Consider the following 15,868-nt stretch of genomic DNA (forward strand, 5'->3'; position numbering starts at 1 on the left):
TGCTCCTATTATATTCTGGTCTTTACAGTACTTAATAAGAAATGCATAATTAAAAAATGCTTCACCAATACATCATGACCTTTTTTGTGCCTCCTGTCTCTGCAACATCACCATTCCTACAGTCCTACAAGAACCTAACATCACTTGATGCATCATATTCATAAATCACAAATTACGAAAGTTGTCCTTGTGACGGTGGTTATTAACCAATCATTTTCAATGATATTGGTTTCAAAGAATGCCAACCAGTTGAAGTGGGTACAGTGAAACCTCGTTAAAGTGCCCCTCACCAGGTCTGGCCATCTTTAGCTGAAAAGTGCAGAGCATACAATGCACAACTATTGTGTCTGCTTGGTATTACACCACTACGCACCGCGGAAGGATATAAAATTTCAAACCAAACGCCGTTTTCCCTTCTCCTCACGGCCGCCGCACTCCAAGCCGGAGGATGACGTAGATGTGGTAGTGCGCCTATGCACACGTGTTCATGCTGTGACATTGCTCGTGGTGACACGTGACTTGAAGAATTATTCAAGGCAACATCTGTTATTTGTGTAATATGTTGCTTGAATAGACAAATTAAAGCTTAAAGAAATAATAAATTACACAAACTGAATGTCAGCGTGTCTTTTGTTTGACTTCGCACCGTAGCAAGAGAGATGTACATACTTCCGTTTAGTCTGCTTGTTCCCACGTCATGCAATCGCGCGCGCAGACACCAAAACTATGTCATTTTCTACCATGTCCCAGCGCGCGATCATGCTCTATGATCTGCTTGTATCTGCCTCAGTATTTGTGTAGCACTGACTTATGCTGCTAGTCAGGTGTCCTCATGCACAGTGTGCAAAATCGTGTGCTGTGCGAAATGAGACAATCACAACAGCTCGCGCGCGACACTATCAGCGAAAGTGCGCCACAAGACAAAAAATCAAGGAGAAACTGAAAAAATAAAGGCAGGGCCCGTGACGTATGCATCACGCGATCCTCGAGCTCAGGTATGAGAGAATGCAGGTAAGGAATTTCGCTTGTGGAGGCTAGATGGCGCAAGTGGAGAGAGCATCTGTTTGCGGTGAAGCTTGCCTTCTGAAATCATGGGTCTGCGTCCCCGAAATATTTTTATCTCGGCAATTAATAAGATCTGAAAAATCTTTTGTGGCAGAATGCTCCCTAGACGACACGTAACAACTTCCAGTGTAGAACTGAAGTTTCCTGTGTGGCCTGTTGAGAGGCAAAAAACCGTTGTTGGCCGGAGCATGGAAAAAGTACGCACTAAATGGTAGTACTGCTTACTGAAATAGCATGAGATCGCCCACTCACTTGTCAAAAACAGACTCGGAAGGAGTGTGATGAAAGGGCAAAGATATACAATATATATTCACTTCACGCAACAAAAGTCTGTTATTTTCATTTGATGCCTAGGCGGCCTAGCAGCGACGACAGCAGTCCCAAGCTTACTGAAGCAGCGAGCCAGCTTTTAAGCCAGCCCCCTCTTCTCGACAAACATTTGCATGGCAGATTCCTTGTTGGCATTGCATATTCTCCATGCACGGGCGAAGTAGCACTGCCGAAGTGGAAGGCGCCTTTTACAGCAAAGCTGTATATGACTAGGGTTCTGTGCATTTTTGTTCCCCATGAATAAAATAGATGGAGGACGCTTAAGCTTCGCCTTTAAGAGTGGAACATGAGAGCATTCTCAGATCCATGACTGCTTCTCACACTTCCCAAGAACTAGAGTCTATATAACCGCAATGTTTACCAGGAAACGCTGGCCGCGAACGCTATGCACGAAGGCGGGCTTTCTGGCAGAAACATAGCCTCTTGTGTGGGCTGCAATGTGACGGAGGCAAGCGTTATCTGGAGGTACAGTGGAACCCCGTTCATACGTTTTTCACCGGACCGGGGGAAAAAAACGTAACAGCCGGGAAAACGCAACAGTGAGGAAAGCTCCGAAAATGAATGAAAAAAAGGGCAGCTTCAACTATAGACAATTTATTTCCACAGAGTGCGCTTAGGACCTAAAAAAAAGTCCAGAATTGTGGCTTGCCGTTTCTTTCGCTCGGTAGAAATCGCCACACGTTTCTCAATAGCCTGGAAGGCCGCATTGCTGTCAGCGTCGCTGTGAGGTGCGACGTACCTGCAGAGGAGGTCTAGAGCCGCGACGGCTTCTCCAAAGCTAGGATTTGGCCACTGCCCGGCATCATGCGGCTCGTGCTCCTCGTCGTCACCGCGCCACGGCAATGGCAACGGACGAAGGAATATCCGCGGGAAATTTTGCCCTCTTTGGCGTAATCATGCTAACCTGCTAACGACTGTTTAGTATTGGTGCGGAGCGCGCGCGTCCGAGCAGCCCGGTTGCGCGCGGCGCGGCGTGGGAGAAATGTAAACAAGAGAGGAGAGCTGTCCCGGTAGCGTGTACGCGTCCCGGTAGGCGGAGCAACGCCACGAGCAACGCCAACTTCCGGTTTCACTTTTGCTTTACAAAGAGTGACGTGAGGGCCTCTCCCGAGTTTCCTTCCTCCGTGAGTCGACCCGTCCAACAACCATGCGGTGACTCTAATCACAGTGATGATAGTGAGAGCATTTTTCACGAATGGCCACTTAGTGCGGCCTCTCGAACTGGCGTGCGGCTTTTTGCAGCCAGTTCCATAGCCAAGCCCGGCCAAGCCCAGCCAAAACTCGTTAAAAGCCAAAATGGCGGTTGGAGCGCGTTGCCTACTTCAGCCCAGGCGGGTTCGGGGTGCTAAGTTGCGACGTATCATGCGGGAACGTTTTCACAGCTATGACGTAACAGCGGGGTTCCTTATACATTGAATCCTATGGAAGCTATGCCGGGACCGGATGAAAACGACGTAGCAGCCGGGAAAACGCAGCAGTGAGGAACGTAACAGCGATAGCAAGGAACCAGGAGCGCCACTCCATGGCCCCCCGAGCTACTCACACAAAGGCACCCGCAAATGGGAGATGCCGTGACCAGCCTATGAATGGTAGAAATGCTGGAAAAAGGTTTTCTTTCATTTTTCGCAGAAGAGAATAATTTTTTCGTGTATAGTGACATTACAATCCGACGCTATCATGTCTGTAGGTTGTGTGTAAGCTGTACTTTACGATTTTTCTATGTGTTTTAACTTGAGTAATTCAATTAGTTCAATAGCTTCCTTGCACCACATGGAGGGAGCGCCTGGTTCGAAAACTTTGCCGGAACGATGTCTGACGCCGGATTTTCTGCGACACAGGGCTCTTAACGCTCTTGAGTTAGAACTATCAATATCAATGGCTCATACAAGCCGTAAGCAAGCAAAAAATGCAATGGCTCATAGCCCCATAAGGCAGAGACTACAAGCACTCAGTAAAGTCAAGCGAAGAGTGCTTAAATTCTTTCTAATCACGCACACAACATACAGAACAGTATGTCGAAAACTGTCAAAAATGGCTCATACCCTCATAAGCAAGCAAAAAATGCAATGACTCATCATGCTGTAAGGTTCATGCCTATTCACTTTGCGTGAATACAGTCGCTGACTGATTTTCCGGACTCTGAAAATTCGAACATGCTCGATTATTCGGTCTGCTTCACGGCACCGCCATTCTCCCCATAGACCATAATGTATACCAACTGCTGAAAGTTCGGACACCTTGCAACCTCTCGTCTGATTTTTTGGACACTCCTTGAGCCAACGCGATCGAGAGCACCATGCACCGACTCTGACCGGTGCATGGTTCAACTAGCTGAGCGCCATTTTTGTTTTGAACGGAGCCTCCTTGCTGCCCCACGAAGTGGCGCTACTACAAATCCCCGCTCATCATCATCGTTTCTGCATGGTTCGATATTGTTGCTACAGCAGTTCCAGTCTCAGCTTAGTAAGCCATGTCAAGACTACGCAGCAGCTGATTTGTTTCTTTCTTTGTGCACGACGCTGCAAGTAGGCCACGTTTTTCGTTTGTGCGAGTGGTGTCGGCGTGACGGCGTGGTCGTGTTTGCTTTGTGTGCTGCGTGAAGGTTGCGGTGATCCAACGCGGCATACGGAAACATCGCGTCAAGTGTCTAATGGTGCCGACAGTGCACACGCAGACTAAGCTGGGGAATGCTGGCAAGCTGGTGCCGGGAGGCCTAGGATTTGTTGCCTTCCGATGTGCACCCTACTTACACCGAAAGTGTTCTGCCGAGACCTGTTCAGTGGTTCCGGACACCGTTTCTTTTGACAGTTTCGCAGGTGCTCACACTGCTGTACTGACATGCGCAGAATTCGATGACGGCGAGATCATTTGTCAGGTTTCTGCTGCACCGCCGGACGATGACTCCGAGTCGAAAGATGACGCACCATGTGCTACGCTGCCGTCGCATGCAGAGCGTGCACAAGCAGTGACTGTGCTTTCAGCCGCCTATAGTGACCGTAAGACCCTCTCCGAGATTCAGGCTTATCTGATTGCGCGTAAACGGAACAGCGTGCAATGGCGCATTCAAGATTTCTTCAAGCCTACTGCCGAGCCTGAATGAGTGCGTGGAAATAAAGGATTTCTTTTTTTTTTTTCTTAATCTGCTTTTTCGGACACCTGTTTATTCAGACATTTCCGCAGTCCCCGTGAGGTCCAAATAAATGGTCGGCGAATGTATATGCAATGTATTGCGGTGAAGCATTCCAAGAGTGCAAAGGGACTACAGTCACGGGACCATAAACTGCGTTAAATTATACACATGCACACCTGCCGTCTCCTGACGCAGTACGAGCACAGAGGCGCCTAATAACTGTACTGGCAGGCCATACAGTGCTCCACACTTGCCATGGTCTTAGGGTTGTGCAAATTAACCGCTCTGCGGCCAAATACATCCGAATTGAGGAGAGTTTCATCCGATTCAACAATGCACAGACCTGCTGGGACCAGAGGACGAGTCCAAATTATCCGATTTTCTGAATTAACAAGGGTCAAATTAACCAGATTGTACTGTATTATGATAAGCAGCTAACAGTTTTTCAGAAGCAAGACAGAAAGCAGTTTATCGCAAGATACTTGTGGCAAGAGCAACATGGGGAGCTACTTTATCCATAACGTCTGCTTGCCTTGTTGCTGCCAGAAAGAAAGAATAACTTGGCACAAACACGGTGGCCTAATTCACCCCGTCACAAATATTGTGAACCCAAAGCCTACTCATATGTTACAACTGGTTGGAATGCACATGCTGCAATTGATGTTGGTGAAAGGCAAGGCCAGTGAAGTGCAGACTTAGTGATTTAAAAGTAAGGCAAGTAAGGCAAGAATGGGAACGACTCATGTCCTTGTCACGCCAATATGTTGCACTAGAAACACCAAAACCAAGCACACATAACAAATCATCATATGGCCCAATGCTTCCCTATAAGCTTGCAGTTGGCTCAATAAAGCAGGGCATGCACAGGGTCCAAGTATACGAACAAGCCAATTAAATACTGCATACAGTCTATGATCATTACAACGGACCCAAGTACAACAGACTTTCGGATGTAACGGACCATATTTCAACCTTAGTTGGTTCTACCTATTTTATTAATGCAACGAAGTTAGCTTTTAATGGACAGCGCTACAACTAGCTATTGGCTACAGCAAACGAAATTATCGTCAATTTTTTTCCAAATCATGAGTATAAAGGGGGCAATACACTCCGAAGTAACGCGCGCTCGTCATGGTGACGTTACGTTGGCGAAAACACGACCCTCTACAGTCCGGCGGCATCTGGCGCCGACGCGACCGGCAGCATTCAGCGCGCTTGGACGTCGTCCGGCGCCGAATGCAACTGACTGCATTTCACGCCGACCGCGCCAAGCAAGTTAGCGCCTAGCGCCCTCTCTCGTCGAGGTAGAGACTCGCTACTCGGCAGGCTGAGCCAGAACGAGATGGCCTCTTCGCAAGAAAGCATGCCCGACCTGTGCGGCTCCGAAATCGAAAAGTTTCTGGACGCCATCCAGTAACACCCTTGTGTCTACGACACCAAAAGACTACTGGGATGCGGAGGAGGAAAACAATGCGTGGGAGTAGATACGCATGTACTCCAGCCTCTCAAAAGGAGCGTCAATGCTATGCATGTGTGTGTATACGTCTCCGGACATGCTATGCACTCAGCGCCTGTTTGTTTGTATTGCTTTCCCTGTTTCAGTCGAAGAGTGCCTGAAACTATGGAAGTGGCTGAGGGACCACTATACTCGTGAACTGAAAGCTATTGAAGCGACGAAAAGGAGTGGCAGCGGCTACGTGTCTCTGTTATGTAGAGAGACCTGTTCCTCTTGCGACACAGACGACGCACCAACAAAGCGAGGTTTCATCTTGCGGAATGTGTCTGCGTCCGTGCCATCGTCGAGCAACAGTCCGGTCCGCGGTGGCAATTGCTAACGACAGAGAAAGCGCGCGAAAAGATTTGTTTCGACGTTCCACGACAGGCAGCACGGAGAGGCGTGGTGTTCTGCGCATGCGCTATTCCAGCTGCGGCAGATGCGCGGCGTTGTACTGTAGCGGGATGGATTTACGCCTGACGCGGCGTAGCCGACCTGGCGTGACGTAGCACAACCACCGCGTGCGCGCACCGAGTCACGTCGAAGTGTATTGGCACCTTAAGAGTATCTTTTGCTATGTCGACATGGGCTGATAACTGACTTGTGAGAGTTAGCTGACGATCGCGGCTCAATATTGCGCACAAGAGAGAGGAAGGCGGGGCGAAAACGCGCCATCTTCTCTCCCACGCGAAGCACCGGGGGAGGCAAGCAAGAGGGGGGGCTCTACTCCGGCGGCTGCTGCTTACAGCGCAGCTGCCGTATCTTGAAAGCAATTTGTGATGTGGACAAAGAGCTCGCCTGCGCAGCTGCCGTATCTTGAAAGCGATCTGCAATGTGGACAAACTGCACCCAGTGCCGGTAGCTTCGTATGAGCTGTACTTTCGACGTTTAGTTCGCACTGAAGTGAGAGACAACATGAAGGTCAGTTTGCTTGCTGCTCCTGCCACATTTCCTCACTCCAACGTATTGGCAGCAACGTTCTGCGATCATCAAACGAGATAAAACCACTATCCTTCCTCGCATAAATGTCTACTAATTTGCTATCCCAATGGATGCTTTGCCATTAGAGCGAAACTGCGACCTTTTTCTAGTTTGTTTTTTACTTTGAACGTTTGTCACTCGCTCTTCGCAATAACGTTGTAAGACATCGTAATCAGTTTTAGAAGTGAGGTATTTTGGATATTACAGATTTCGAATAGCGTTTTTTGTTGAATTTCAGAGTCCATTGTAACGAGAATCGTATGTACTTCATTGCCACATAGTCAGCACAAATCTAGTCAAAATATAGACAAATGACCACACACATACAAGATAGTAACAGTCCATTCCAGGTATCAAATACAGTGTAACCGCCTGTGAAGTACGCTTACCTCATTTACTTTCAGGGACTCTCCATCCTTCAGCCTTGTGGGGTCAATTTCACACGGTAGCCGCTCAGTTAGAATCTGGTGAAAAGGAAGATAAAAGAAAGGTCCTGTGTGCATCTATTAAGGTTTAAACAAACAGTCAAAAGGTGAAAAGTGCACTAGGTAACACGATCCTGAAGGGCGACAAACAAAAAAGCAGTTTATCACTTACTGTTTTTGTATGCCTAACTGTTTTTGTGTGTCCACTTATACCACAACTTCCTACCCAGAAAAGAGTTCCATCTAAATAGGTAACTCTATGGCTTAAATAAATGCCCTGGATTCAGAAAAGAGCAGAAGGTCTGCACGTGCCTTTATGTTATATTTGCCAAGTATTGCAGCTTTAAAGCAGATATCGCGAGTATGCATCAGCATAATGTGATGTAGCAGTGTAACACAGTAAAACCTCATTAATTAAAACCTCAGCAGACCCTCCTTAACCCAGAAAATCGGATAATTCAGTCGCATCCTCTCGTCCTGGCAGACGTACGCATTATTCAATGGAATCAAACTCTCATTGTTAATTTGGACATATTTGGCCGCACATCAGTTACCGTAGTTACTCGAATCTCATGCCCGCTTTTTCTCCGAGAAAGCGGCTTCGAAAGTTGAGCGCACGTTAGAATCGAGTACAACCCTAAATCTGTGTTACCGTATCGCCATCAGCATTTAAAAATGGCCGTCTCATACGTGGTTCGAGCCTAGCTTTTGTAGCTTCCTCCATGTACAATAGTAGGTGTGCTTAGATTAGTCCTCCATGAGTCTTCTCATTTTCTGTGTTTGCTCTATCAGCATGAAAGTGCAGACTGCAAACATATGTCGAGTTCATCATGATGCCTCAAATAAAAGGAAAGTGATCATGTGAGCGGAGACGGACGGAAATTGGGCCGCATCACGGGCATTCGGAGTTCCCAAAACTTGCGTGCAAGACTGGTGCAATAACGAGTGGTGTTCGACACCGGCGGCTCCTTCGTACGGCGTGGCCGCTATCTTGAAAGCGATCTACGATGAGCACAGAGCCTACGTGTCTAGGCACACAGCGGTGTGTTCTTGTCACCTAGTTCAGACTGAAGTGAGAAGCAGCACTAACGCCAATTCGCTTGCTCCTGCTACAGCCCTTTCTCACTCCAGCGCTTTGATAGCGAGTCTCCATGATCACTGAGTGAGACAAGTTCATGTTTGCTTGTGCCTGCGTGACACCATGCTTGTTCATTGGTAAGCAGATGTTTACAAGTTTACACGGCTGAAAAAACTTATATCCTTACTTCATATAGCTGTCCACAAATTTAAAAATCGCAATCAATGCTTCGCTTTTTGTGCAAAACTACGACTTCTTTCATTCATCGCAATTTTAGTGCACTGGAAGTAAATGTTTGTTTTCCCAAATAGGAGAAAGTTGTATTTCTTTATGAAAGAATGATATGTGCAGTACTGTAAAGGACTTAGGTCTCGGTGAACGAGTGACCATTAATATCGTGCGCAGTTTTTTTTTTTTTTGTCATGGAAAACAAGTGTGCGCTACAATAGAGGCCGCATTAGAATCAAATAAATACGGTAATTCAGACAACTCTCTGAGCACGGACTGATGCATATGAGCACAAGCAGTGCCAGCATCCAACTGAAAAGAAGTGGTGGATTCCACATCACTATAGTCATCAGCGGAAATCGTACCAGAAAGACTTCGTGCCTTTAAAGCCTTTAGTCTCGAGTTTACCGCCGCGCATAACATGACCATGGTGGCTGCCTTCATAACTGTGTAGTCGCAACTCATAATCGCGTCGATAAAGACCACAGTTGACAGTGGTTGCGGCAATCCGTAGTTTCAATTTGACTCTGTGCGCGTGTCGGCCTCTTGTCTTCAGAACTGCATGGCCACACCATCCATTATCGCGTTGACAGCGATGGTGGTTTTATCTGCAGCGGTTGTGGAAAACCACACTTTCGTTTATACTCGGGGTGCTTTGGCTGCATGCCTTGAGAACTGCATGGTCACACCATCAATGATCGCGTCAGGTTGCGGCAAACAGTACTTTTGTCACAACTCTGTAAGCGTGTCGGCCCCATGCCTTCCAAATTGTGTAATCACCATCTATGATCGCATTGATAGTGACCGCAGTTTCATCCACAGCAGTTGCGGCAAGCATATTAGTTTTGACTCGGTGAGTGCATCTGGCCACATGCCTGCTGAATTGCAGTCACAATCCATGATCGCATCGCTAGCGACCACGGTTTCGTCAGCAACCGCTGTAGCAAATGATAGTTGTAATGTATGGCTTTGCACGCAATGCCACAAACATGGCAGAAGATGATGAAACAGAGGCTGAAGAGCACCAGTTAAATCATAATGGATGGACAAGCTGTTGGCAACCCAGTTCATTGGCGACAATATAATCGGGATGTGTGGGCAGCAGTGAAATGCCTGTCTCAGGTGAACATGTGCGCCACAGCCACACTGCAAAGTAAGTCAAGAGGCTTTCGCCTTCACAAGCACTAATTCACAAGCACTTCACAATCACGAGATGACAAGAATTGCAGCTTCCACACTGCTTTTGTGCAAAATAGAAACTATGTTTGCTGAAGCATATGTTATTGTTTTCTTGATACCCTCGGTAATTCGGCATGTAGTTAATTTGTAAATCTTTTTTTGGTCCTGTGAAATTCGAATTAACAAGGCTTTACTGTATCATTAAAAAACAAATGAACACTCTTCTCTGCACACGTATGTCCCGTGCAGTTCAGTTTTTGTACTGACATGCCTGCAACAGTTTGATTAAAAAGTCAGGAGGCACAGAAGACGTTTATTTTTTCTCACCTTTGCCACGACTGTCTTGAGAGTATCTTGCAGGTAGAGCATGCCTGTCAGCTTCATGTACTCATCAACACACTTGGAGACCAACGTGTTGCCTCGGAAAATGGTGTGCGGGTCCCTGCAACCAGTCAAAGACAAAATAAAAGAATATATATACAAAATGGAAAAACATAAAAACAAGCTCCACAGGTAACTATATACCCCTTTGTTTGCAACTGCAAATTTTCATACAGCCACACAAAAGAAATCTTAGCACTATGACAAGGCAAAACCATTTATTAAAACAAAATAGAGTGGCTATGGGATCAGCAATATATCAACTGTGTGACTGTGTTACCAAGCAGAACTACCGCATAGTGCGGAATATAGCTCGAGTTTTTTTCAAAAACATAATTTCACAGTCTGTAATGTGGGAAGAAGAGGATGCTGATGGTGGCCTTGGAGACGAAGAAGAAGAGTTTAATTTTTTCGCTGGTCTACGCTTGTTGGCTCACCATTAAAAGCCATCTGTGATTAGCCAAACGCTTCTTCCTTCTCGTAACCGCATTGGTGGAGGTGCTGGGTAACCACTTGCAAAAAGATGGAGTGGCGCAGTGGACAAAACCTGGCCACCATGTCATCCGAAGGAGAGTCTTCAACCACAGCTCTGTCGTCGCCACCGATGGTCATCCTAGCCCAGCCTCACGACCCTGGCATGTTTTTCGGTATTGACAACGTCGGCATCGATGACTGGTTGCACAATTATGAACAGGTCAGCGCACACAGCAGGTGGGATAGCACACTTATGCTGGCCAATATCCTACCTAAAGAAAACAGCACACGTCTCGTTCAAGACACCTGAAGAAGAGATTACAAGTTGGGACCAGTGCAAACAGAAGTTTAGAGATTTGTCCGGCGATCCCGTCGACCGCCAACCTGCTGCTAAGAAGGACCTAGGGACCCGTGCACTGACGTCCATTGACTGTTACGTGGCGAACATCCAGGACGTCCTCGCTCTTTGCCGCAAGGTGGATAATAATACGGGAGAGACAGACAAGGTCAGCCATGTTTTAAAAGGCATCGCGGACGACGTGCTTAACCCGCTTGTTTACACGAATATAACAATGGTCAGTGAGGTCATTAACGAATGTCATCTCTCTTTGAAGACACGAAGAGCCGCCGGCAAAGTTCAACAGTTTACGCGTCTACCAAATACCGCAGCTTCATCTACGTGTGAAGACATTTGTCTACCGCATGAGCCCACCTCCTCCGAGAACGTCGTACATATCGTCCGGCAAGATATCGAAGCAGTGTCTCCTGCGATGCCAGTGACGCAGTGCTTTGATGATTCTCGGCCGCTTGTGTCTCTCATTCAGTTGGTCATTCGCCAAGAACTTGCCAATGTGGGTCTTCCGTCCATCTGCTCTGCCAACCATCCTGACTTTGCTTCGTCTGCTGCCTCTGCCCCTGTTCACAGGAGCCAATGCAGTCCAAATCCAACTGGATGGTTTGCCTATTACAGCACTCATCAACACTGAAGCGCAAATTTCCATCATGAGTGTGGAGCTTCGAACGCGCTTGAAGAAAGTACTTACTCCTGCTCCCGCTTGACTGCTCCAGGTCGTTGACGGTGGAACTCCAGCTGCGTTTGGAAAGCATGCTGCACGTGTGAGTGTCGCCGGCCACCATACGCCCATTTTGTTTAGTGTGCTCGAACGTTGCCCTCACGATGTGATTCTCGAACTAGACTTTTTGACTGCCCATTCCGCTCTGATTGGCTGTTCAGCCGGTGTTGTACAACTTGACCTACCTCTTCCTGTTGACCTTCCTGCTCAAGCTCCAACTCAGCTTTGTTCTGTGGATTTTATTCGCCTCTCGTCTCTAGCAGCAGCCTGCATCACTGTTTTAGCCTGCCAACCTGTACCTGACAGAGACTATGTCCTTACTCCCACGACTTCAGTTCTGCTTTCTCACACTGTCTCCTTCCCACACACCATTGTTTCTGTAGCGGACAATCAGACATGTCTTCCCATCCTAAATTTCAGACACTGCCCACAAGTACTTCCTCAAGGCATGTCTCTTGCCATGTCACCGTCACACAAGTGCCACATTTGCGCTTTATCTTTATCTGTTGTGCCGTCTTTGACCAGTGCTCATTCTGAGCCTTCTGCATATGCCCCAACCAACGATCTTACAAAGATGATTGCACTGGACCTCTCAACCCAACAAGCGACAGAGCTCCGTGGCCTCCTCGAGTCGTACTTCGACATTTTCGACCTGAACGATCGCCCTTTGGGTCAATCTACGGTCGTGAAGCAGCATATAAATACTGGCATGCAGCACCTTTTCTTGATGCCCATACCTGGTGTTGCCCTCTGAGTGACAAGTTATCATGAGCGAGATTGACAAAATACTTGCCAAAGGGATTATTGAACACTCTTCCAACCCTGTTGTTCTCGTCAACAAGAACGATAACAGCTGGTGGTTCTGCGTTGACTATCATCATCCAAACACCGATCGCCAAGAAGGATGTATATCCACTTCCCCGCATTGACAATGCTCTGTATTGTCTCCACGGTGCCACTTATCTTTAATCTATACAACTTCACTCTGGATATTGGCAAATTGCCATGGATGAAATGGACCGTGAAAAGACCGCATTCGTCACACCAGACGGCCTATATCAGTTCAGGGTAATGCCTTTTGGCTTGTGCATTACCCCGGCGACCTTTGAATGGATGGACATGCTCTTGCGTGGCTTGAAATGGTCCGTTTGTGCTACTTGGATGATGTCATTGTATTGTCTTCAACTTTTGCGACCCATCTTGAAAGACTTTCATCTGTTCTTTCTGTGTTTCGCACCGCTGGCTTACAGCTCAAATCGTCCAAGTGCCACTTCAGTCACCGCCAAATAACCATGCTCGGACATCTTGTTGATTCGTCAGGCATTCACCCTGACCCCGCTAAAGTTTATGATGTGCAGAATTTCCCTGTGCCAACTTGTGCCAAAGCTGTTCAAAGCTTTCTTGGCCTTTGCTCTTACTTCTGCAGGTTTGTGGAAAATTTCGCCCATGTTGCCCGTCCCCTGACTGACCTCCTCAAGAAAGATGTTCCTTTCTGCTGGGGCTCTGAACAAGCGTCTGCTTTCTTGCAGCTCATCATGCTGCTCACCACACCTCGTGTTCTCGCCCATTTTGATGCTTCCGCTCTGACAGAAATTTGCACCGACACCAGTGGCTATGGCATCGGCATAATTTAGCTCAACGCCAATGTGGGCACAACCGCATTGTCACCTATGCCAGCCGCCTCCTCTCTCCAGCCGAGCACAATTACTCAATTACCGAGTGCAGGTGTCTCGCTCTCATTTGAGTGGCGGGCAAGTTCCGACCCTACATATATGGTTGACCATTTACAGCTACTATCGATCACCACGCCCTTTGTTGGCTTTCTTCCCTCAAGGATCCCACCGGACACCTCGGTCGCTGGGCCCTACGGCTGCAGGAATACACGCATTGTGGTCAAGTCGGGTCGTCTACATCAGGACGTCGACCGCCTGCCTCCTCATCCTGTCGATGCATCGGACAGTTTAGTGGATGTCACACCGATCTGCTTTCTTGGTGCTGGAACGACGGAGTTGAACAATGGCGCGATGAATCATTATGGCACATTATCGAATGTCAGCTCTTTGATCCATCTGACCCATCCCTTCACATGTTCCGTGCTACAAAGTGGCATCCTGTATCGCCGCAACATGCACCCCAACGCGCTCATGCTCCTAACCGTCATTTCATCTCATCTTCAACAGATTGTACTCCAGCAGCTGCACGACATTCCCATCACTGGCCACCTTGGCATCACTTAGACCTATGACCGACTTCGGCTACGGTTTTCCTAGCCTCGTCTCAACCGGCGCTATGTTGCCACATGTGAGTTGTGGCAACGCCAGAAAAGACCAGCTGTGCATCCTGCTGGTCTGCTGCAGCCTTTGGATATACCGACCGACCCTTTTTTTCAGGTTGGCGTTGATCTTCTCGGACCATTCCCTATATCAAATGACGGAAATAGGTGGATTGCTGTCACTACAGACTATACAATCCGCTATGCCATTACTAGAGCCCTACTGACCAGTTGCGCTACAGCTGTCGCTGACTTCTTGCTTCACGACGTTATCTTACACCACGATGCACCTCGTCAACTTCTCACCAATCGCGGAAGATACAGTACAGTGTGTTCCATTGGCTCTGGTGCAGAAGCCTTGTGCACCAAGCCTTTCAATGTTTAAGGGGGTATGGTAAGGTAAACCCCCCCAAAAAATCGAATTTGCAATTTGGCACAGAAAAATCGACTGCACTATGAGGAACAAACCTGCGGAAGTGCGACCTCGACCGCCCACTCAAAGCGGTTCAAATGTCACGCCGAAATGTGCCATGCGCCCTGACGTTTAAAAATCGTGGGCGGAGGCCGGTTTGTTTATCGTCGTCGTTCGCAGTTTTCTTCATTATGGCGTGGTTCTTTTTTGCTTATGTGTGTGTGTGGGTGATAAGTTAATGATTTGTACAAAAAATCATATATTAATTAAAAGAAAATGAGACATTCACCCAATTGTGGCAATTGCCACAAAGAAATTCCATAGAGGTTTTTTGAAAGGAAAGCATCGCAGTTGATGGAAAATTCGTTCTGGTCCGGGGCTCGAACCCGGGACCACCGCCTTTCTGGGGCAGCCGCTCTACCATCTGAGCTAACCAGGCGGCTAGCAGATGGCACAGCGAAGTCGAATTTGTTAACAACTCGAAGCAAGAGTTTGACGTAATAGTCCTTTGTAGAAAAGAACTATTACGTCAAACTCTTGGTATTGCTTATGTGGTCGTGGTCGCTTCTGTTTCCGAGTTTCAAATGTATTACTTGCCCAGAAAATGGCACGATCATCCAGCAAATGGAGCAGAAAGATAACTTTCAAAGGTAGTCAGTTTTCTGAGCAAATGTATTCATAGACGAACACAGACCACCAATGAGTTGCTGAACCAACTCATCCGGTGCAACTGCCCTAAGAAAACTTTGTCAGTGCTTACACAACCAACAATGCTGTAGCCTACTACAATGATGGTAATTCTGCATGAAAAGCTGTTCTGGAGGCACTTGGAATTGTTCCAGGTCTATTTTGTAATACTGCCCTCGACAGGATGGACAAAGAGCGTGTTGACAGGGCAGAATTCTATGACTCTGCCGAGATCAAGGAAGCATGACGGATAAAAAGGAACACTTAAGAAGGGTTATGGAAACACCTGCAGTGGAATGTCTTCTCTTGGGGCATTTTGAGCATCCACAAGCAGTATTCGAACATAAAACTTCATTTTTCTCAAATTGCATTTTTCTTATGAATTTGTCAAATTCAAGGTACCTTTTCTCAGAAAGTATTCATCCCGTTCCAGCGAAACTTTGTACACATGTACTACAACCAGTCATAAATATTCGGAACTAAAAAAATTTCTGATGATATGAATGATAACCCTGGAAAAATTTACACCGCAAGAAACCCACCTTGTGGTTTTGTGCAAGCAGAGGTTCAAATGCGCATGAAGGGAGGGGCAAGGGAATGGAGTAAGTTGGTGTGCGTCGTAATTTTTGGCATTCGTCTCAGCCACACGTCTCAGCCA

General features: G+C 47.3%; 1 protein-coding gene across 1 annotated transcript in view; it reads right to left on the reverse strand.

The window, feature by feature from the left end:
• The window catches only part of RasGAP1 (Ras GTPase activating protein 1), a 66,690-nt gene that overhangs the window by 34,945 nt on the left and 15,877 nt on the right, over positions 1–15,868 (reverse strand). The window contains exons 9-10 of the mRNA XM_075681270.1: positions 10,239–10,353; positions 7,391–7,465 (exon numbers count right to left, since the gene is read on the reverse strand). Coding sequence (XP_075537385.1) covers positions 7,391–7,465; positions 10,239–10,353 — 190 coding nt within the window. The remainder of the gene's footprint in view (positions 1–7,390; positions 7,466–10,238; positions 10,354–15,868) is intronic.

The sequence above is a fragment of the Dermacentor variabilis genome, chromosome 2, assembly GCF_050947875.1.
Source record: "Dermacentor variabilis isolate Ectoservices chromosome 2, ASM5094787v1, whole genome shotgun sequence".
NCBI lineage: Eukaryota > Metazoa > Arthropoda > Arachnida > Ixodida > Ixodidae > Dermacentor > Dermacentor variabilis.